The sequence below is a fragment of the Colletotrichum karsti genome (assembly GCF_011947395.1).
Source record: "Colletotrichum karsti strain CkLH20 chromosome Unknown Scaffold18, whole genome shotgun sequence".
NCBI lineage: Eukaryota > Fungi > Ascomycota > Sordariomycetes > Glomerellales > Glomerellaceae > Colletotrichum > Colletotrichum karsti.
In genome coordinates this window covers 302,415-324,905 of record NW_024065918.1, presented here as the reverse complement: position 1 = coordinate 324,905, position 22,491 = coordinate 302,415, and the positions used below count along the sequence as shown (strand labels likewise).

Sequence of the window (22,491 nt, the reverse complement as noted above, 5' to 3'; positions counted from 1 at the left end):
TGTTCTGCTCGCACGGGGGTTTGGCAGCTGCTTCTCGACATCTCCCACCGACCTCCTTCTCTACCTTACACACTCGTTTAGCTCTTCAGCATCTTGTCCTTCCTTCCCATCGCTCGTTCTTCTCCTTGAGTCGCATCCACTCTGTCCTTTCCACCTCCTTTCCTTTTCGTACCTACCGTACCTACTGCCATAAACTCTTTTTAAATTGTGCTTCTTCTCGTCTATAACCCCCTTTTCTCTGCCAACAAAACACATATCATTACATATCAACACACCGCATGAGCCTCGACTGCATAGCTCCCACGGGGCAGCTCCTTATTCGACCGAACGATCTGTAGCCACGTACCGAATACATCCACCTTCGAATCATTCACTACCCACCACCTCTTTCAGGGACTTACCGAAAAAAGTCGACCCACGATGGCCGAAACCGCGAGCAACGCCGATTCGAACCAGAAACTAGGCGCCCCTAAGGACAAGAATTGTCCTTACTGTGGTCAGGCCTTCACCTCGTCCTCTCTCGGTCGACACCTCGATCTATACATCAAGGAGAAGAACCCCAAGCCTCCCGATGGCGTTCACGACGTTGAGGCCATAAAGCGCTTGAGAGGGGGCATCACGAGGAGACAGCCAAGGGGCTCGCTGCCCAGTACTAGTAGGAACGTATCCACCCCGGCGAGTACACCGAGGGCCGCACCTCCAAAGCGCGAACCCGTCTCCAACGAAACCGAATCACACAAGTCTCCTCCTTTGCCCAAGGATGGCCAGTATGCTGTGGACTCGACTTTGAGCAAATACCCCTGGACCCCTTCTTGGGAGGCTACGGGCGTCATGAACAACATTCCCCCGAATGGCGAAACGGCCAACTCCACAGACGGAGAGGGTAGCCAGAACGCCGGGAGGAGACAGAGACAAGTGAGCAAGCAGATGCAAAAGGCAAACTTCGACCAGAAGCAAAAGATGGCCGACATCTACGACAACGCTCGGGCTGCAGAGCTTGCCTTTAGAGAGCTCTACAGCTCGCTGAGAGCTGCCAAGTATGTACCTGCGGGCTCCTGAAGATGACCATGTTTGCTGACCCGGACGACAGACAAAACATCGACAATAGCTCCATGCCTTTTGACTTTGATCCTCTTGCTCTGGACTTTCCGGCATTAACTCTGCAGTGTCTCGCCCCGCCTCCGACACTATTTTCTTCCACTCAACATCCCACATCGACCTCCTGGTCAGTACAGTCACCCGGCCAAAGGGAGTACGATGCGTTGCGCGCCCATTTCCAAAAGGAGTTTAGTAACTGGAAGGTTACATGCGCAACGGCCACCACGGCCGTGATAGAAGAACTGACATATCCTCCCCGCGATGGTCCGTTCCGAGATGGCCGTGAGGCTGTCAAGAAGGCCGAGAAATCTGCCGAGCATCTCGAGACGCAGGTCAACGAACATTTGCAGTCGGCTTTTGCCGTTTGGAACTCTCTGCCCGTTCAGCGGCGCCACGAGCTGTGGCAGCTGGAGTTAGCCAGGAGTGTCGGGAGGAAACAGACCGAAATCAGCAAGATGAAGGACCAACAACACAAATTGGAGCAGGAGAACGCCCATTTGAAATCCCAAATCGACCAGCTGAACCGTCTTCAACAGCCGCGGGAATTCAAGCTGTTCGCCCCGACTCTCATCCCATTCGATCGTCAACTGATGGCACACGTGTTGGAAACGGGCGTAAAGGGTGGCGCACGCGGCGTCGGGCTGCGGCTTGAGGATAGGCACCTGGATATGAACGACGTGGTGTCGCAGAGCATCGAGCGGTGGAAGAACGTTATCCAATCAGCCCGCGTGGCTAGCTCTGGCATGAACGCCCAGCGGCCTTTGGATCAAACAGGAAGCAAAACGCCAACCCCGACCCCGACTCCTCACCAGCAACAACAACAACAGCAGCAGAACCAGCAACAATCACAGCAGCAGACTCAGCCATCGCAACCGCAGCAGCAACAGCAGCAGCAGGTTCAGCAGCAACAACAACAGCAGCAGCAACAGCAACAGGTGCAGCAGCAAATGCAACAGCAGGTTCAGCAGCAACCCATGCCCGTTCAGCGACAGTCGACGACAAGCACCAATGGCAACAGCGATCAGGGTGCGTCAACGAGCGGCCCGCCCTCGATCGATGAGAATAGCGACCAGGATGCGGATGCGGATGCCGACGCCGACGCAGAAATGGAGGACGATGACAGTTTCGCCGTGATGAATACGCCAACCGCGAAACCCATGCCGCAGCAGCCGGTACAAAGGCAGGCTACACTCGATGTGCCTCGGTCAAGACCGGTGCAGAGAGGCGCGAGTGATGCGCGGTTCATGGCGCAAAACGCAAATGCGAATGCGAACCGGGGCGCAATCAACATGAGCCGGTCAATGCCCAACATGCAGGCAACGATGCAGGCCATGCACGGCGGCGACATGGGAATGGTCATGTCCCAGGTACGGGGCGATCCAATGTATATGGATTGAGGAGATCCGTTCTTCACTTGGATGGATGACTAGGGTAATTCAATGGGTTTGGGAGAAAATAAAAAACTTGCATTGGAGGGTCAACGGCCGCAGTATTCCTTTCTTCAGGCCGCGGCTTACTTTTATGGCGACAGCCTACTGTACAACCTTACTTCAGGAGTTAGTAATTCAGAGGCTTACCAGAATGAACCCGCGATATCTTGCATGTTTGGTGTGATGGTACAAATTCACATGTCGGAATATAGGATTCCATCACCGCATTGGTTCTCGGGCGCACATGGGAAGCACCCTTCGTCTTACGTTCTATCCGATCAATCTCTGGCGTGTCTCACGAGACCTCTGCGATCTTCAGATGACTGCCCGACGCTTTGATTGCGGGCTGATGAAGCCGATTCCCAGGATCTGATTCTGGAACCTGTCAAATTGCTTAGTGTTACCATTGCGCCGGGCACGCAGCGGTAGGAGTGGGGGTTTGCCTCTCCACTGTGGGATGCCACGGGCCGGGGGTTCGTCACAGGTTAAGAGAGCCCTGAAGCATAAAGCAACTTCGTTTAACTCGGTAAGGGAAGGCCACCGAGATGGGCAATGAAAGTCTGGGGTGCATATCGTGAAATGAGTTCCGTGGGGGAGGGGAGTGATGAGAGGGTTCACGAGAAGTCGTGAGAATTGTGAAGAGGTTGATGAAATGAGACGATCCACCGAGAGTTCTATGAGGCGCAAGGGTTTCCGGTGAGTGTGCTCCATCGTGGGTTCAATATTGAGACGGTGCCGCTGATGGGTGTGGTCTGGTATTGCACAGTCATTTTCATTTCATCTTATGAGTGTCTCATACATGGGATACTCGCCGCCGTCCTCCCTGGTCGTCTTTCACGTCTCCATGCCGGACATCGCCCCCAATCATCCTCTCCATCTCCATTCGTCACCGGGTATTACACAAACGACGCATCCTGGTGGCCAATAATACCACCTTACCGGTAAGACTTTGTCTGATCAGAATCGTGACAATTTTATTGGGAGGGTCGGGAAGTTTATTCTTAGCATCTGGAGGGGTAACCGGGCCTTTGGCGGCGGGACAGGGAGGAGACGAAGGCTTCATTTCCACTGCCGAGAACCACTTCCGAGCGTTCATCTTCTGGAACCCAATATCCCATTTCCCGAAACCCGGGAAGATGGAGATGACAAGCTGCTTTCTCGCGAATGCAGTTCCGGTGACCTCCTCTCGTTGGTGTCCTCGCGCACCTGCCTCATTCCCGCATTCGGATCTGTGGGCCGAACGCGTCAGGTCCCACGCTCGTTTTAATGATGACCCCTTGCTCCCGTTTTTGTAGCTGGATGTCCGCCGCCTGGGCTCGCGCCTGGGATTCCTCCGCCATCAGGCCGTGTTCCGTGACGGCGATGGACTGGACCCGGGAGAGTCTCTCCTGGAGGGAGAGAAGTTCGGCGTTCAGGGGGGAGTTGGTCACGAGCTGCTGTTGGCGGAGGACGATTCCGCCGAGGCCTTCGAGGATGTCGTTGAACTCCAGGATCGCGTTGCTGACTTTGGCCTTGCCGAGGATGAGCTCGGCCGGGGTGCAGGCTGCGTAGGGGTTGAGGGTGGCGGAAGTGGTGTGAGCTTCGTCGTCGGCGGTGCTGGTGGGAGGGTCTACCGGCGTCGGCGTGTCGTCGTCGGTTGGGGTGGGAGGGAAGTTGATGTCGTGGGAGAGGCTTTGGGTACCTGGTGTGGAGGCGTCGTCGTCGACTGGGGAGGGCGGGAGGTTTAGAGTGCCGGCTTCGTGTAAGAGGCTTTCTCTTCGTTTGATGGAGCGGACTCGCTCTTCTGTTTGGATTGTTTGGAGCTGGTCGAGCATCATCTGTGGAGTCAAACGTTTTGGTGTCTTCGGGGGTGATGCTGGGACGCCTGAAGGCATATAAGTTGATGATGGGATGTGTGGGAGAGGCTGTTGTTTGGATCGGGATCGTGTTTTTAGGCTGGACGACTCCGATGTGTCGTTGCTTGCTGTAAGCTTCGTTGAGTTTGGACGAGTGGAGACTGCTTCTCCTCGGGTCTTCTTGGATACCGAAGCCACGTCTATCCGGGTTCCTAGTAGCGCCATCCTTTCTGCGAGTTTGCGGTTCCTGTTGTAGTCATCCTTGGAGTTGGAGTCATTCCGGTTCTTGCAGTCCTCCTCGAGGACCGGCTCAAGCATATCTGGGAAGGACTCTGGTGTCTTGTGCTGAGGGAAGTCGAGATATTGGTTTCATGGACACGAAGCCGGATGAGCTCCGTCACGCTGTTATTCCCAAAGACATAAGTATCTTAACTTGAAGGTGCTTCGAACAGGTATTAAAGTTGGTGGCGTGCTGTGCTGTTGAAGTTCGTTTGCTTTTCGGTCCACTAGGTGGCTTGCTGAGAAACGATCTTCCCTCAATGCAAGTAAACGGAAGAACGAGGGAATAGAAGCAGGGGTTGAATGAGTTCAACATGGCCTTTTGTCAGTTATTCTGATCAGTCTCACTGACACGTATGACATAGCATGGCTACAACGGTCATCTCTTGGTATTATGAAACCTGAGGGTACGATAAGTGATGTCAAATTGCCCGGAACTCAAGCGTTACACGGCAGTATTTGTTTGCTGAAGATGAATGATGCAACCAATCAAACAGGACGTCGCCGTTTGTCGTCTTGACGGGAAACGTCAGCCCACGGGTACACTGGTTTCTGTCGGATGGTGAGTGTATGGTCACTCATCGGTGACGGATACAATGATTCTAGTGAAGTTTTGGTGTTACTGCCGGAATTGGGTTGGATGGCGTTTAGGCATGGAGCTCTTCAGCGTGGGATGAGGCCGTGTTACACGTCCGTTCTACAGAACGCTTTTCGGCTGCTATTTGGTATGTCATATGAACTTGTTTCTGGCGGCAAGTCGGGTTTGGCTTTTCAGTTAGTCCCTGTCCTCAATTCGCCATCCTTCTATAACTTTCGCCTGAGTCTTATCCCTTGCAGTCTTCGCTGCTCCCGTTGCTATTGTTGGTTGAGAGACATGACCTCGGAATGCTCAAAGATAGATATGGTGATGATGGCCGTGGTATCAACGATGAAGACATCAGCAAATGATGGCAGTTTTGACAGCAGCATTGTGAACAGATTTCGGGAATTATAGAGCCGCCACCGCAGGCCGCAGCGAGGGGCTTACACCACTCCACGGTTACTGTCCCTAGTCATATACTTGCGTAGTGACAACAAAGAGAATAGCAATGGTAGCGCTCAGTCATAGAGGTAGCGAGCAGTGGTTGTCAGGAAAAACAATCGTGGAGGACTGTATATGGGCAAAACACCCTGTCTGACCATACGACAAGTCAGATTGCTTCCAGAAGAAGCTGAATGCTAGGGTGAAATGGACAGGAAGCTAAAGACTTTGAAACTCGTCAAGACGAATGAAATATTCGACCAACAACTGAATGATCAGACGGCTGAAATGAGATGACCTCATGAGCAGTGTTCGGATCTTTGGAACAAGCAACAAGTCACTGTCAAGAGACTGTCTGCAGGTGTTTATGAGCTTTCAAAACATTCTGTCATCCAGGGTCTAGAAACCGTCCGATATGTGAGAGCACAGGCCACGCGAAGTTGCCGTAGGTGGTGAGAATGATGACTGAAGGTTTTGTCTGAGCATGACGGCCATCGTGCCCGGGGCATGATCCTTGGCGACCGGAAGATGACGTCTCAAGTTCGGGGGGAGAGGCGGCCCGAAAGGCGTCAAGCGCAACGTCAGAAGTGCCCGGAGGCTCGGCAGGGATAGCATTGGGCTTCCGGCAGTTGAAGCGGCCGGAGTGTGGAGGGGGCTTTCTCATTCATGGACAGGGCATCTTTGAAACAAGGACGAGTGGGAGGCATGACGACGAGCGCCCGAGCTCTCTGGCGGCAACCTTGCTCCGATGATGCGTCTGATATCGGTTCGGTGCATAGATCGCGAGAGATAGCATGAATATGGGCGAATCGTCGTCGACGGTGGTTGTGATTTGATGAGGCGAGGTCAAATTATGAGCGCGAAACTTGCCGTGGTGAGAAGACGTTCGCCAATGGTGAGATTGTTGGAATGGATAAGGATAAGCTCATTACAGGCGAACGAGCCAGGCGATTGCGAGGAAGAAAAAAGCTGAGAAGTCAATTGGTGGCGGTACATGCCGCCATGACATTTTGGTTCGCCCTTGACCCTCCTCCCCTCCCAACCGCCAACTACACGCACCCGACTGGCGGGCACAGGGGAGCAGAGGCCGCTGCAAGTTCCCGTCAGGTAGCAGATATACAGGCATTGGGTCAGGTACAAACAAGTATCGTGGAGTTGATGCGGAACCGAAGTGTTTAGGGATACTCGCGATGAGAATGGTTAACGTAAGCTATAGAAGGGAAGAAAGACGTCTGAATTTATGGAAATTGGTGAAATTCCAGAGACCATCTTTAAAACATCAGACCAGCCACATGCACCTCCTATTAGCCTCCAAGTGATGAAGTGGCGGGAGGTGCTGCTGTGCTTCTTAGTCCCGCACTAACAGAAACCCCATCCTGCAGGACTGAGATACTTTCACCCCCCAATTCTCAGCGGGTCTCAAGGCTGGCAGCAAGCTTCCCCCAAGAACAGACACAGCACACGTCGCTCCCCTTCTGCTGTGGCCTGCATCACGACACGACCTCGAAATCCCACTTCAACCTTCAACTTAATCATCCCCTTCGAACCCGAAGCGCCCCATCGACCGCCACACCAACGTCCGACGTCGAGATAAACATGCGCATGCTTTCCCCCTCTGCTCGACGAACCCCCTCATGAAAGCTCCCTCAAACTGCCACCGATCGCCCACCCGGAGCAGCGAGCAGCCATGGACAACAGGGCGCAGCGATTCGAGGATGAAAAGCGTCGCATCATCGACAGCTGCTTCACCAAGAAGGATGTAGATGGATCGCGTACGTCTCTCCTTTCAGTTCCCTTCGATTCCATGCCCTGATGCTGACCTCCGATAGTGCTCGAGACATACATCACCCACATCCGAATCACCGAGTACTCCTCCCATCCAACCTCTCCTCCACCCCCCGAAGCACGAACGCCCCAATCCGAGAAGCCCCGTATCATTGTTGTTGCCGTCAGGAAATCAGGTCGTGTGCGCATGCACAAGACAAAAGAGAATGCGAACGGCTCTTTCTCGATTGGAAAAACATGGAACCTCGACGACCTTTCAGCCATCGAGTCCTTCACAGCACCCCCGGCCAACCCGACACTACGCGAATATGCTGGCGACACCGGCTTTGTCGTCACCATCGGCAAACCCTACTTCTGGAATGCCCAATCGGACAAGGAAAAGAAATTCTTCATCGCCAGCTTGGTCAAGATCTATGGCAAGTATACGGGAGGCAAGGTCCCAGAGCTGTCGGGCTTCGACCAGGCCGAAATGGCCCAGATCCTGCGAAATGACCGACGACCGCCGCCGCCTGCTCAGGTCCCCTTCAGACCCCCGGCCATGACACCGGACACCATCAACACTCTGAATACTGCGAATGCACCCTCGAACTACGGCACTCCCTCGCCAGGACCGCCGGGTCCTCGCCGGCCGCCACCCCTCAATGGCCCGCCGCCCATCAACGGTACCAACTCTCCTGTGGGAAGCCTGAACTCGTCTTTGTCGCAGCCAGAACCGCCCACCCTGCGACGCTTCGGTAACAAGAGCCAGGAGTCTTTTGCCCCGTCAATGGGAGGGAGGAGCGACGATACAGGCAGTGTACCACCCCGCTCGAGGAACGGCATGCCGGGACCGGGTGGCTTTGGCAGATTCGGCGACAACACACCTGAGCCGATTCCTATACCCCCGCCGCAGCGCCCAGAGAGCAGAGAGCCTCCCCCCGAAAGGAGGAGGCCCCCGATGGACCCGGCGCGGCAGGGCAGTTCCGACCGAGACTTGGTTCCCGCGCCCTTGGTAAGCCCAGGAATGCGACGAGATCAGGTGGCCCCTCCGCCGAGAAGCACAGCAAGGAAAAATTCAGTATCGCAGCGATCCGACGCTGGATCCTACAAGGACAGACCGGTTACCCCTCTCACTCCCGGCGGAGACCTTGGACCGGTCGATGTACCACCAGCACTCAGGACCCCGACCCGAAATGGCGCTACACCGACAAGGCTCCCTCCGATGGTGTCGCCGCCACCTGAAATTCCCGTTCCTCCGGCGCCCGTTTCTCCTATCGCACCGCCCCCGGCCCCAGCTCCGATCCCCGAGCCGGAACCCTTGGTTGCAGAGTCCCCTATCGAGCCGCCCGAACCTCCGGCCCCTGAAGCCACCCCTCCTGTACCGGATGTGCCCGAGGAAGAGGTGAGACCCGGCCTTGGCCCCATGATCAAGTCGAAGAAGTCCAAGGGCGACCTGGCTGGCGTGCTTTGGAAGGCTGCCTCTGCTGCTGCTGCTTTCAAGCCTCGAGCTGGCGGTGCGGGCGAGAGACTGCGCATGGCCGCGAACAAGAGCGCAGAGCCAGCTGAAGGAATTACCACAGTGTTCCGTCCTCCGCCTCGCCCTACGTCCTCTGATGGTCCCAAGGAGACGACACCAGAGCCCACTCCGGAAGCTGCTCCTGCACCGACAGAACCGCCCAAGCGAGTATCGGGCGTACCGGAGGTTAAGGTTACAGTGCCCAACTCTAGTCGCCCAACTAGTCTGCAGCCCTCTGTCAAGGAGGTCAAGAAACCCGAGGAATCAGCAGCCAAGGAAGAGGCTCGCAAGTCACTTGTGGTCGGTAATGACGCCAAGTACCTGGCCTCTCTCGGTGTGGATCCCTCGGTTCTGGACAAGAGGAGCATGGAATTCACGAAATGGCTCGACTACTTTGGTTGGGTCCCTGGTGACAAGATGAGATCTCGCAATGTCGACGAGATGAAGACGGACCTTGAACGTGAACTCAACAAGGCTCAGGCGGGCGGCTGGGTTGCTCGATTCCAGGAAGAAGACGACCGCGTAGAAGCGATCAAGCGTGGCATTGATCTCGCCGTTTCCGAATGTGAGGAGATGGAGAACCTGCTGACGCTGTACAGCGTCGAGCTCTCGGTAAGCGATGTATCGTCACTGATTCGTCAACACCCACTAATGCAGTGTAGACCCTGTCCGACGATATCGCATACATTGAGGCCCAAGGTCAAGGTCTGCAAGTCCAGACCGCTAATCAGAAGCTGCTCAAGAAAGAGCTCGAATCTCTTTTGGAGACAACCACTATCACCTCGGCGGATCTCAATGCTTTGCGAGCGGCACCACTGGAGGACGTGGGAGGTCTCGAAGACATTGAAATGTCGCTTGTGACGTTGTACAAGGCCATGAGCAAGATTGACCCCTCACTACTTGGTGGCGAGTCGAGAAAGAGCGAAGAAATCGATGGCGAAAGCGTCGACCAAGCAGTCGGTCTTGAGAACACTGACTACGGCAAGATGCGAATCGTTCAAGAAAAGAAGGAAATGTATCGCCAAGAAAGCAACATGTTCCTGAGACGCCTGGTCGAGTACATGGCTCGGCAGTTTGATGATGCCTATAACGAAACGAACAGAGCGCTCAGCGAGGCGTTGTCGAGGAAGGTGGACTCGCGTCACCACGACGCAGGTCGTGACATGCTTTGGAAGTACAGCCCACTGATCAAGTACGCCAAGGATGTGGACCCTAAGAACTGGGATCGCATGATTCAAGTCTACCAGGACAAGAGCTATCCCGTGTACAAGAACGAATTCCGCCAGGTTCTGGAGGCGTGGAAGCGCAACGCTCGCAAGATGAGCACGGAAGAGACTGAGCAGCTCCTATTCACGTATGAAGTCGAGAAGCAGCAGGAAGGCCGAGCGACGACGGTCAGGAAGCTTACAGTCAAGCGAAGTCAGACTTTGGCCAAGAGTCTGCGTTCGCCCATCGACAGTAGCAGCAGGTCGAACCTCAAGGAAGCAGCAGAAAGCCGCAGCCTGCCCTATGAGGTATTCGGCAGCATTATGGACGACCTTTTGCCCTTGGTAGAAATGGAGCAGAACTTCATTGTCGACTTTTTCCACGCCACAACAATGGAGCAGTCCGATTTCCCCGATCTCGTGGCAGCCACCAGACCGAGGGAGCGCAGAGGAGGCGATTTGCGGCGGCATCGTATGATGGAGCCCGACCGTGACCTTGCTCGAAGAGTGACCAAGGCAATGGAAGTGATCTTCTCTTTTCTGGAGCGCGAGCTTGGGAACCTTGTGCAATGGGTTCTTCAGGCAGATGCTTTGTAAGTCTACTCGTTCCAACAGGAAGACGACGTACTAACGACTTCCAGGCAAGGTGCTGGTGTTCTGGCTGTCATCGAGCGTAGTCTCGTTGACATCCAACAGTCAAACCAGGACTTCCTCAACACACTTTTGCAGAAGCTTCACGGCGCACTGGAGAGTCAGTTTAAGAAATTCGTCGACCTCCAAATCTCAGCCATCGAGGAGACAAAGGTCAAGATCAACAAGCGCAAGGGAGTCATCTCCTTCATCCGCGTCTTCCCTCACTTCTCCAATGCGGTGGAGAACATCCTCACGGGCATCGACCCGAACCTTGGTGTGCGTAGGACGGTCGACCGCGAGTACGATCGTATCCTCAAGTCCATGTTCGACTCCCTCAAGATTATCGCCCGCGAGAACCCGGCAGTCAGCGTTGGTGCTGCTGGCGCGGACCCGGAGGACAAGGAGGCACTCAACTTCCACATCCTGCTCATTGAGAACATGAACCACTTCCTCGAGGAAGTGAACACCCACGGCCTCGAGGTGCTCGAGGACTGGCGCCAGGCGGCCACGAACGAGCTCAACGAGCACATGGGCTTGTACCTGAACGCGGTTATGCGCCGCCCTCTCGGCAAGCTCCTCGAGTACATTGAGAACATCGAGGGCCAGCTGCAGTCGGGCAAGGCCGGCTCCAGCATCGCCGCGCAGCCCTCCAACTCGAGATCGACCTTCAACAAGGTGCTGTCGACGTACGACGCGCGCGAGGTCCGCAAGGGCATCGAGACGCTCCGCAAGCGCGTCGACAAGCACTTTGGCGACGCGGACGACCCTGCTCTCAGCCAGAAGCTGGTGAACAAGGTGCTCCGCGAGTGCGAACGCTTCTACGGCGAGGTCGAGCTGCGCATCAGCCGCATCACCTCGGACGTCTACGGCGGCGACGTCGTCTTCGAGTGGCCGCGCGTCGAGGTTAAGTCCAGCTTCCGCTAGGCAACGAAGCCGTTTTAATATTTCCTCGGACGAACGCGTGACGGCAGCCCGCCCGGCCAACAGAGATGTTTTGTGTGTGTTTGACGGATTACCCCTTTTGCATTGTTTTGCTCAAGTCAGGCACTGACTGTCCTGGCTCCTACTGGAGGAAGGGAAGGGAGGGAGGGCAGATGATTTTGTCTGTTTTTTGTGTTTTTATAGGCGGGGAGGGCGGCGAGACCGAGGTTCCGGTACCCAGGGCATTTTGATGCGTCAAGTAGGGACGAGAAAGATCCTGTGATGAAATGAGACTTTTGTTACGCATTCACGATGGCATCTGTGCCGTTGGAGATACCGAGTGACGGCACCTACTCATCACGTCTTTTACCGCAAGCACAAGCGTAGATGATTCGCTCATACCAATCAATTGACATTCTAATTACGAAAAATGACCCATTGAAGCTCTGCTTGGAGCCCGATCTGAACCAAAGCGTCGGCCCAGGAGACAGAAGTGCTGAACATGCAGAAAGAAATGCCTCGAGGCCAGAGCGTGGAGGCCGACTCGGAAATGGAAGCTCTGACGCCTTAACAACCCTGTCATGCAAAGTTGGGTGGGGTTTCTTCCTGTGCCCTCACCCTCCATCCCGCCTCGCTGGTGTTCTCCGTACCAGGCCGTTCCCATCCCGAATGTCTTTGTGTGTTTGTGAAAAGAATACTATGATCAGACGCAGATGGGATGCCTCTCCCTCTAGCCTTGATAACCGCATCGCTAATCGCGTAATCCATACTAATCCATCGCAGCTAGATCTCGTCTGCTGCGATACCGCTATGGGCATTCGCCTTTCGTCTTTTTTATTTTTGTTTGGTACCGCTATTTCGTACACCCGGCCGACTATAGAAACGTTCTTTTAAGATAGATGGAACGCTCCCTGTCCCTCCTTGATTGCTGTGGAGAGTTGCTTGCGCATGATGTCGATGGTGGTGTAATCGGGCAATTTGAGGTAGTTCACACAGGTCATGACGCTGGGGAGGTAGTCGTCAGATGTGTATGGGGCCTCGCTGGGCTTGCAGACAACCGTGAACATGGGCGTCAAGCTCTTGAAGCCTACATCAAAGTTAGCATCATTGCGTGGAAATGGGACAGCAGCCGACTTACCCCCAATCGGGAGCTTGGGGCTACCAGTCGTGAATTGCAAGAAGTCGCGGCGCTCAGCAGGAGTCAACTCGCTCATCGTCTGGAGCAGGTTCTTGACGCTCCTGCTGTCCATATTGTAGCCGTGGTCTGCCTTGATCGAGTCCATGAGAGCTGCAACGGGGGTCAGTAACTGCTCGGGAGGAGATGATGTGGTCAACTTACTTTCAAGGGACCAGTCTTCTTCGACTCTACCGAACAAGGTGACGAGTTCGTCAGGGGTGAATGCGCTCAAGGCCGAGTAAGGGAAGACTTGGGAGAAGCCAGTCCGGAAGGCATCGACTTGTCGGCGCACGCCAGCTCCCAAGGTCATGTCAACCACGCGCTCGAGGTACGAATCCACGTTGTCGATGGTGACGCGCGATTGGGCGCCATTAGGTGTGAGCTCGATTTCGGGGTGTCCTGGAAGGGTGAAATCCAGGCAAAGGTCATCCAACTTGACACCATCTATAGTGATGTCTTCAGTGTCCGCCACCTTTTGCGCGGCCGTGCGAGAGGGATCTTCGTCGATCTCCTTCTTGGCCAAGGCGAACTTCTTGATAGTCTTCAGAGATCGAGCCAAACCGGGGTCGACGACCTTAACGGCACCAAGAGAAGGCTTCACGCCGGGTGCAAATGAGCTGTCTCCAATGCGGAAGAAGATGGGGTTGAAGTTCAAGTCGATGATACGGGAGTCAATCATGGACCGAGCGACGAACTTGCCGAGCGTCTTGAACAGCTGCAGAATGCGTTCGCCATTGGGGGAGGATGAATCGTCGTCGCTAAGCGGTCGAGGGAAGAGCCCACTTGCGCCAGAGATGTACTCTTCCGAGTCGTTCGAGTCCATCTCTCTCCAGAGCTTGAGCTTCTTCTTGGCGAACTCCTTGGAGACAGTCGAGTAGAACTCCAGAGTAGGACCCAGGCCAGTGCCGACCTCTTCAAAGTACTCGACTTCGAGAATACTCTGCGAAGCCCCATAAAGCTCCATCACCTTCAACGCAGACTCCAAAATCTTAGACCTGGAGATGCGGACCTTCTGGCGTTGAAGTCGGCCTAAGAAAGGACGGTCGTGATCCCTACGGTCGCGTCTGGAATCGTCTGCCGATGCGTTTTGCCAGCGCGTCATGGAGCGAGCATACCCGAATGAGGTTGATTGCAGGAACAAGTGTCTCGTCTCAAAGGGGAAGAGGAAGGGGTATAACCTCGCCAGATCCTCCACCCAACTGGGAATGCAATTGCTTGCCACAATGAGCGGCTCCTCCAGTTGTCTGTTCAGCTTGGCAGTGAGCTTTGTGTTGACGAACTGAGACAGGGGCTCGACATTCAGTCGAACGGCGTCCTTCTCACTGTTCTCGACCATGACGTCTTCAATGTTGGCGTTCAAGTCGTGAAGAATGTTGAGTAGACGAAGAATCGAGGCAGTAGATGGATGCTTCGCCAGAGACGCGGGGACGTTTCCGTCGCCGCTCTCCTCGTTACTCGACTCAGTGTTGGGACTGAAGGACAAGGTCTCCGCAGGAGGAGGTCCTGGGGCACGGCGGAACTTGATGGGATGAACAGCAGACCACACGCTGCGGCTAAGGTGCTCGTCGGAGTTCGAAGCCATGGTGTGAACCGCGCGATAGATGGTAGTCTCACTAGGGATCACCTTACCGTCGAGGGTGAACTCGATGTGCCAGTCTTGCGGCACAGCCTGGATAGCAGCGGCGTATGACATGGCTCGAGAGGGAGCCGACGGCGTCGGAGTTTCTTGCGACGGCGGGGCCGGAAGACCACTGGACCGAGTGGGAAGGGCGCTTTGAGATGGCGTTGGAACTCTAGTACCATCGTCCTTGCGTGCGGTAACCTTTCCACCGGCCGCGATCTCCATATTGACAGCGCCAGGCTCAGGACCAGGCGACTCGCCCATATCCTCATCCAGATCACCAACAATAGCGTCGAGAGCACTGCTGCCGCCAATCTCTTCGTCGTCGGACAATTGCTTCTCGTCTGCACACTCGAGTGCGTTCTGCAGGTCGTCGTCTTCCTCCGGAGGCGGTCTCGAGGGAGCCGGGCTATCTGCAGGGGCACCGGCGCTTCGACGCGTCGATCTGCGCAACACACCCTTGTCTCTGGTGCTCGAAGAGGTATCAGGAGTGGCTGCGGCGTCCGACTGCGGTGTTGACTTGGTCTTCGTCTTGCGCAGGGACCGCGAACCACCAGGCGTGGGAGCGCTGGGTGGAGGGGGAATGGGGCTCGACCCAGAAGCAGCTGAGGCGCGTTCGGCAAGTCTTGCGGCAGCATGGCTCAGGGGCAACCCAGCAGAGCCAGCAAGCGAGGCAAGGGCTCTGGAGAGGTTGTCAGCTCGCCTAGAACCGCGTGGCCTCTCTGACAAGCTGATCCTTGGGCGTAAGTAATCATCAAGGGACTTGAACGTTGCTATTGCGTGAATCGACACCATGATGTTACGATAAGACCTCGGGATTTCCGACTCATCATCCGCTACCAGTCTTAGCCTTATCTGCTTCGCAAGCATGGAAGCCGCACTGCTGCGGTTACCGTCAAATGTGTTTTGGTGAACTGTGATGACTTCGAAGTGCTCAGACCTACTGAGCAGGTCTTGAAGCTTGTGGACCATCACACTGAAGGGAGTCGCTGGAGAGTCAGCGGTGGCAGTCTTGGGCTTGGACTTGACTGTGTATCCCATGAAGACTTGCAGGAAAGCAGACTGTGCCGATCGAGCCAGTTCCTCGTCAGGGTTGCTGAACACGTCCAACAGAACTCGTACGAGGCCAGATGCCAAAAGCTCTGCACTCGTGACGCTCTCAAGGACATCGGCGTCAAAAGACGATGCCAGCCTCTTGAACAGCTCCACACCATTCTCAGGTGCGAGATTGCTTGCGGTTCTGTGGAGGTAGAAGGCTTCGATTTCTTCCGCAAGGTCCGAAAGGTTGGAAAGAATCTTGGCGGCCTTCTTCTTCATGGTCTTACCATGCTTCTCGGTCTCGTGGTTCTCCAAGAACTTCTTCGCCACCTCGCGGATTCGAGAGCGCATGGACTGAATATCGGACAGGAAGTGCTGAGGGGGCCCGTCAAGGGACATGGTAGATCCTCTTGAGCTAACGGGCGACCCTGAAATATCGTCAGGGTGAGGCTCGTTTTCATGATCCTCGTCGTTCTCGTCATCGTCAGACTCTTCGTGCTCCTCTTCGTCTTCCGACTCTTCGTTGTCTGATGACTGATCTCCAGGCTCTGCCGATGCCTGTCGATCCGCGGTGTTGGCTTCTTGCGGCTCGTTTGCCTCGGGGGCGGGTGGCGGCGTTTGCTCCTCGGCAGCAAGCTTGGTGATTTCTGAAATGACACCCTCGCGGTAAAGCTGGTAGCGGTATACGTCATCCAGGCGGCTCAGAAGAAGCTCAGTAGCCTGCAGCGCCAACATCACGAGAGAAGGGTGATCCTGCTGCGAGAGAATCGAGGCGAGGAAAGAGGCGTAGGGGACAGTCTTCAAGGATTCTCCCAGGATACCTTCATCCAGGTTTGAGAGCATCTTCAACTGCGCCGTGAGGACCTTTTGCCGGACGTTGAGGTTGACGGTGCTTGAGAAGGCGTCCGTCAAGGTCGGGAACAAGATCAGGGCAAAACGGCGGACCTCGGCTTTGCACCCGTCCAACAGCTCAATACGCTTGTCGTTTGGCGACTTGCGCGCCCTTCCGGGGGTGGTCGAGGCAGGAGTGATGGGCTCGGTCGCGTTCATCTCGACAAAGTCGCCGTATGAAGGGTCCGCGTTGCGAGGAAGACTGGGGAGAAGCTCGCAAATGACGTTCAAAGTCTCAATGATCTGCTCTCTTGGGCGATGAATCAGTGCTTGCATGATAACAACACTGTCAAGCTTAGAGGCGACGTCGTCCGTCCCACTGGGCGGAGAAACGCCGGTGAGAATCTGATAGAGCGTCTCGACGACATTTAGCTTGAATAGCTCCGCCGAAAGTTGGGGACTGGCACGGGCTGTGAACGCCAGAACTCGGAGGAACTGGGTGTGGATGTTAGGTCCAATGAGGTTGGTCGTGCCTGGTACGAGCAGCCGCAGGACAGCCTTCAAGAGATCCACGCTGACGAGCTCCTCCAGCTTTGCTGATTGGTACTTGAAGCTCTCGACGATTCCCGAGACGCAAATAGAGGCCTGCTCGACCACGCGCTGGTCACTGCTACCCAGGACGTTGAGAAGGGTGGGCATAACGTCTTTGATGACGGGAAATGAGTCCTCGGGAATGTTTCGACAACAGTTCGCCGCTGTTGTCACGGCCGTCCTTTGTGTGCTGGTAGCAAAGAAGTCTAGGTATGACAAGCAGGCCGTAAGGCCGCCCTCCCTGACGATGCTGGAAGGATACTCGGCAGAAATCTTCTCCAACGTGCTCAGAGCTTGCTCGGCAAGGTCGATGAAGGAGATCTCCAAGAGCTTTTGGCAAAGAACCGGCACAGCACCGCCGTAGACGACGTTGGCGACGCTGCTGGGAAGGGCCTCCATCAGATTCGCCAAGCACCGGCACGCGAGAAGCATGATCTCCGGGTTCTCCTCGCCGGTGATCTCGTTAGGCTGCATGAGGATCACAAGTTCCTTGACAAACGAGTCGGGAGAGAAGTGGCCAGTCAGGTTGTCTTCGTTTGATACCAGCAAAATCTCGGACAGTTCTTGCAAAGCGATCAGCTGGATAGAAGGGTCGTCCTTTTGCCGAAGGTTGATCAGAAGCTCGCGCAACCTAGACGAGATGCCTGACATCATGCCCGTGAGTGCCCGCAGTGTGCTGGACAGTCCTCCAGGGCCTCCGGGGCCGCCAAACCCACCGAAGGGGTCATCATCGTCATCATCGTATCTCCGACCGTCGTCATCGTCGTCGTTCTCGTCACTATCATCGTCGTCGTGATGCTCGGGAGGGGGAGGTGGCGGCGGAGGCGGGATTGCCCCCTTCTCTGCTTCCTCTGTGCCGGTCATGGGAGTATCTTGATCAGCGTTGTTTGCGGCGTTTCGTTTCGTCCGACGAGAAGAGCTGGATGTGTTGGCAGACGGATCTGGAGCGGTCGGGTTAGTACGACAGGCCACGAGCCCATGGCCGTTTGTCTTGGGGTTACCTGTAGCACTGGGGGCAGTCCTCTTGCTTCTGCTCGATTTGCGGCTAGAGGATCCGGAAGGAGCATTGTTCTCTGATGTGTTTGCAGCAGCTGCAGGGGTGCTATTGAATAGGGTCAGCGTGATGTGACTAGAAGGGGAATTGAGCATGTGCTTCTTACTCTGGGCTGGACATGGCTGCAGAAGCTTTGCCTTTTCTCTTGGGACGTAGAGGTGCAGGCGGCGTTTGGGTAGGAAGTTGAGGTGCCGGAGCGGGATCAGCGACTTTCTGGCGCTTCGATCGTCTCGTTGAGGCGGTCGACGACTGCTGGGTTCCCGGAGTAGGGCTGGGTGGTTGAGCTGGAGCCTTTCGCTTCCGTGACGCAGAGGCGGTAGCGGTAGGGTTCTGAGGACTGGAGCTCGCGGGTGCGGGTGCAGGGGCGTTCGCGGCGGGATCGGCGCCGGCAGCGGATTGTGTCGATGAAGCTGCGAGACTAGCTGCTTGCCGGGCAGAAGATCTTGTTATTCTAGGAGACATGAGTGACTGGGTTTTGCGAGGCATTGCCGACAGAAAAAACAGAAGAACGAAAATCAAATCAAGTCGGGAGAGTCAGTTGGCAATCCAGGATGCCGCCAGCCATCTATGTCTCCAGCCAGGGTCAGATGTGTGGGTGCGAGTGGGTGCGGGTGTACAGTGTAAGGTATGTGTGGATTGATGGGCCGGGGAGAGACAGAGAGGGGTCGATGGCCGCGATCTGGAGATGATGCAAGCAGGCCAGAGGGGTGAAGGAGCGGAAGAGGTATCGAGGAGACGAGAGAGATAGATGGTCGAGTAGAGGATCAAGAGTCGGCGGTGCGGGTTGCAGAGAGGCGCGATGCAGGCGTGTTTCAATGTTGGGAAGTAGGCCTCTCTCTCTCTTTTTTTTTTCTGAGGTAGAGAAGGTGCGTTGCGGTGCCTAGCAGAGGCGTACGGTAGGCGACCCGCTTAAGCTCGACATCCAACCGGTCGGGTACCTAAGATGGTACCTTTTGAGGGGAGCCAGGTACGCCAGATCCTGAGGCAGAGATGATCTCCAACGATTTTGTTTCTGAGGAATAAGGCGATGCAGATGGGAAGGCGGGAGGCATGGAAGTTGTAGACGGAGGCAGAAAGGCGACCGTCGACTGCCCCCAAGACAGGTGGACGTTCCTGCTACCAACGGCGGTGCTTCTGCTTTGCTCCTTCTCGATGTGCTCTTTCCTCGATTTCTCCTCTCTCGTATGTTTTTTTTCTTCTTCTCGCTCTTTATAATCTCTCTTCCTCTCCTCTGTCTCTCGCAACGCACAAAACAGTGTAAGGGGACCGAAAAGACCGGCAAGCAGGGGAAACGCAGTTACCTACCGGTGGGAAGGCGAGGTCGTAGCTAAGGCGGGCGAGCCCGACCCTGAGGACGATATCGTCGGCGTGGACGGGAGGCGCGCGGGGGGATCGTGGTCGACTACCGATCTGGAGCGCGGGTTTGCAGAGGCGATTCGTTCTGCCATGGATTACGCCATGAGGCAGGGCAGCTCGGAGCGGTGCTGACGATTGGCAGAGCGGTGTATTGATGCTATCGGATCGTTCTTGGTGGGAGCGTGACCGCCCGGTGAATGGGACGTGGCCAGCGAGAAGCGAGAATGTCGACCAAATCAACTGGTCAAAAGGAGCTTCTTTCGGTGGTGGGAAATCATCGGCAGTCGAGTGTGCTTTCTGCGGTCGTTATCGTCGGCGATGTTGTCGGTGTCGTCGTGTGTCGTCGTCGAAAAAAAAAGGCCTGAATAACGAAAAGGTTACGGTGCTCGGTCGAAGTTACGGCAGAACTAAAAGCAGCATGGAGGGAGAGGTGAGTGACTGGCCTGACTGGGAGCCGGACCACACACACACACACTGATGGAATGACTGATGGATGGCCGTGGCCGGCCGACACACCACACACTCTCTATCCAGGTCCGTATCAACTCACACAATACTTCTCCGCTAACAAGGCACAGCAAGCACCTTCATCGCTCCAAACACGCACCAACACGCGGCTCTGATATTGCTGGAGTCCTGGACCAACCCGTTTCCCTCCAAGCAGCGACAGTCGACTGGGCCCGCGGGAGCACCACTCCCAACAGTCCAAGGGGTATCCCTGCGGTAAAGGGCCTTGGGTCCTTGGCTCCAACAACGCCTTATGTCATGATACCGTCTCCGACTGTCACGCCCACCGTTTGGGTCCCGTCCAAGAGGGCGCCAATCAGGGACGTGCCGCATTCTGTCTATCTGCTGCTCGGTTCACTTCCCTCAAAGCCATTTGGCCACCTGACAGCGCCCCAGCGTCCGACCGTACAGCACCTGGCAGGCCGATGCCGCTGGTGGAAGTGTGTTGGCACGCCCTGGACGACAGTGGCCATCATGCCTAATCTTGCGCTACGCAGGCGTGGGACAGCACCGCAAAGCGCCATGTCATTACGGGACCCTGTCTCCGTTCTCGTCTCCACATTTGCGCTTAGAGCCCCAGATCTTGACGGAGCTGATTCAAGCGTGGTGGAGAGTCGGAATTAATGACTCCTGTTACGCCATCCGACTTGGGGATGGAATTTCTAAGCAACGGGGGAAAAAACACCTCACGGGAATTTGGTCAGAAATCTTTGTCAAACATCGCTTGTTTTCTGGAACCTAGGCTATCTCTGAAGTACCGACAACTCCGTATCTTTTTCTAAGCAGTATTACTATACGCATGCGACAACGGAGACGGCCTGGTCTACGCCTTCAGGCTATCCTTGCCCCCCTCGAATTCATTGAAATCGTACTCGTCCGGATACTTGTCGAGGTGCTCCCGTAGCTGCGCCATCTGCTGCTTCAGGTCCGGTGTCAACTCCTCATAGACATCCTCGAACATGGCGCGGATGGGCGGCTTCTTGCCCATCTCGGCCTCCTTGAACGCCTTGAGGATTTCACGTCTTGTCGAGTCTCGGCATTCCTTCTCTTTGGTCTCGTCCCACATCCCTTTGGCCTCCATGTACTTGCGCAACCGCGTGATCGGGTTGTCCCTCCTCTTCCAGTCTTCGACTTCCACCCTGGCGCGGTACGCAAAAGAATCGTCCGACGTGCTATGGTGGCTCACACGGTAAGTCATGGCCTCGATCAGGACGGGCTTGCCCCCGTTCTCGAGCGCCATCTCGCGTGCTCGCTTGGTGGCCTCTCGGACAGCCCAGATATCGTTGCCGTCCACACGGATGGTGTCGATGCCGTAGCCGAGACCGCGACTGGCGATGCCGTCTCCTCTGTACTGCTCCAGCGTCGGTGTCGAAATGGCGTAGCCGTTGTTTCGGCAGATAAAAATCACGGGGCATGACCTCGTGGCTGCGATATTGAGAGCCGCGTGGAAGTCGCCTTCGCTCGCCGCACCCTCACCGAAATACGCAGCCACGACTCTCGGTGGTATCGACTCATCCTGCATCCTATGCATCTTCAGAGCATACGCCGCTCCTGAAGCTTGCGGCAGCTGTGTCGCCAGCGGTGATGAGATAGTATGCTGTGAAGCGTCCTGTTAGCCCAAGACGTCCATACTCAAATCAAAAGAGGAAACCCACAATGTTCAGCTCCTTGCTGCCGTAGTGCACCGGCATGTTCCTCCCCCTGCCGGGGTCCTTGCTGTTGGCAAACAGCTGGTTCATAAAGTCCGCCGTCGTGAAGCCGCGCTGCTTGAAGACGCCCTGCTCGCGGTACTGGCAGAAGATGACGTCCTCGGGCGAGAGCACGCTCGCCGAGCCCACGCTCAGCGCCTCCTCGCCCGCCGAGACCATGTAGAAGCTCAGCCGGCCCTGGCGCTGGGCGTCGAACATGATGAGGTCCATGACCGAGATGAACAGCATGTCCTTGTACAGCTTCACGACCTCCTCCTCCCCCAGGTCCGGCGTGAACGACTCGTCCACGATGGAGCCGTCCTGGTCGACGACCCGGTACGTCGGCACCGCGGCGTAGTCCTCGGGGGTCTCGAACTTGAGCGCGCTCGTGAAGGCGCTCTTGACGGCGCCCGGGAAGGAGACGTGGTTCGCGTTCGGTCGTTGCGAGAGGCTGCTCGCCGATCGGCTCGGCGCGGCCAGGGGCGTCGTCGTCGTCCTGGCGGCTCGGGGGAGGACCCCGCGTAGGGGTGCACGGCGAAGCATCCTGGAGGACCTCATTTTGGTAATCGGGCGAGATTCCTGGCTTTCAAAATCTTACAATGACAAAATCGGACGCTCAATTCCACGATATCTGGGAAGTAATCGAGGGAGCGGGAAGCCGAGACACAAGCAACCTCACGGCGGGAGTATCGTCGTCTACCGTCGGCCGGCGCCTGGTGAACGTCATGAGCCGAAGGAAAGCGAGCACGATAAACCCGAGCTTTCCATGGGTACCACCCCCGTCCCCATCCCCATCCCATGCCGCCCGCCCCCGCGCCCCGCGTGGCTGGAGCCGATAAGGAACCGAACGAACCTTGACAGGGGCACAATGGCGACATTCTCCGTGGGCGCTGATGATAGAGTTATGTTTTCACCCGAGCTGGACA

General features: G+C 55.9%; 5 protein-coding genes across 5 annotated transcripts; 2 read left to right on the top strand and 3 right to left on the bottom strand.

Moving 5' to 3' along the window:
• Positions 1–420: 420 nt before the first annotated feature.
• On the top strand, positions 421–2,495 carry CkaCkLH20_06186 (uncharacterized protein; the record flags this gene model as incomplete). Its single annotated transcript, XM_038888903.1, has 2 exons — positions 421–1,037; positions 1,091–2,495. The coding sequence occupies 2 exons, from the start codon at positions 421–423 to the stop codon at positions 2,493–2,495; spliced, it is 2,022 nt and encodes a 673-aa protein (XP_038745704.1).
• Positions 2,496–3,739: 1,244 nt separating this feature from the next.
• CkaCkLH20_06185 (uncharacterized protein) lies at positions 3,740–4,345 on the bottom strand (the record flags this gene model as incomplete). The annotated part of the gene is made up of 1 exon (XM_038888902.1): positions 3,740–4,345. One exon carries the CDS (start codon positions 4,343–4,345, stop codon positions 3,740–3,742), a length of 606 nt encoding a protein of 201 aa, XP_038745703.1.
• A 3,005-nt stretch (positions 4,346–7,350) lies between these two features.
• On the top strand, positions 7,351–11,705 carry CkaCkLH20_06184 (uncharacterized protein; the record flags this gene model as incomplete). Its single annotated transcript, XM_038888901.1, has 5 exons — positions 7,351–7,435; positions 7,493–8,439; positions 8,515–9,555; positions 9,606–10,741; positions 10,790–11,705. The coding sequence occupies 5 exons, from the start codon at positions 7,351–7,353 to the stop codon at positions 11,703–11,705; spliced, it is 4,125 nt and encodes a 1,374-aa protein (XP_038745702.1).
• An 887-nt stretch (positions 11,706–12,592) lies between these two features.
• CkaCkLH20_06183 (HECT-domain-containing protein) lies at positions 12,593–18,476 on the bottom strand (the record flags this gene model as incomplete). The annotated part of the gene is made up of 5 exons (XM_038888900.1): positions 12,593–12,789; positions 12,841–12,990; positions 13,042–17,901; positions 17,962–18,062; positions 18,121–18,476. 5 exons carry the CDS (start codon positions 18,474–18,476, stop codon positions 12,593–12,595), a joined length of 5,664 nt encoding a protein of 1,887 aa, XP_038745701.1.
• A 2,224-nt stretch (positions 18,477–20,700) lies between these two features.
• Positions 20,701–22,123, bottom strand: CkaCkLH20_06182 (2-oxoisovalerate dehydrogenase alpha subunit; the record flags this gene model as incomplete). Its single annotated transcript, XM_038888899.1, has 2 exons — positions 20,701–21,474; positions 21,533–22,123. The coding sequence occupies 2 exons, from the start codon at positions 22,121–22,123 to the stop codon at positions 20,701–20,703; spliced, it is 1,365 nt and encodes a 454-aa protein (XP_038745700.1).
• Between the last annotated feature and the right edge of the window lie 368 nt (positions 22,124–22,491).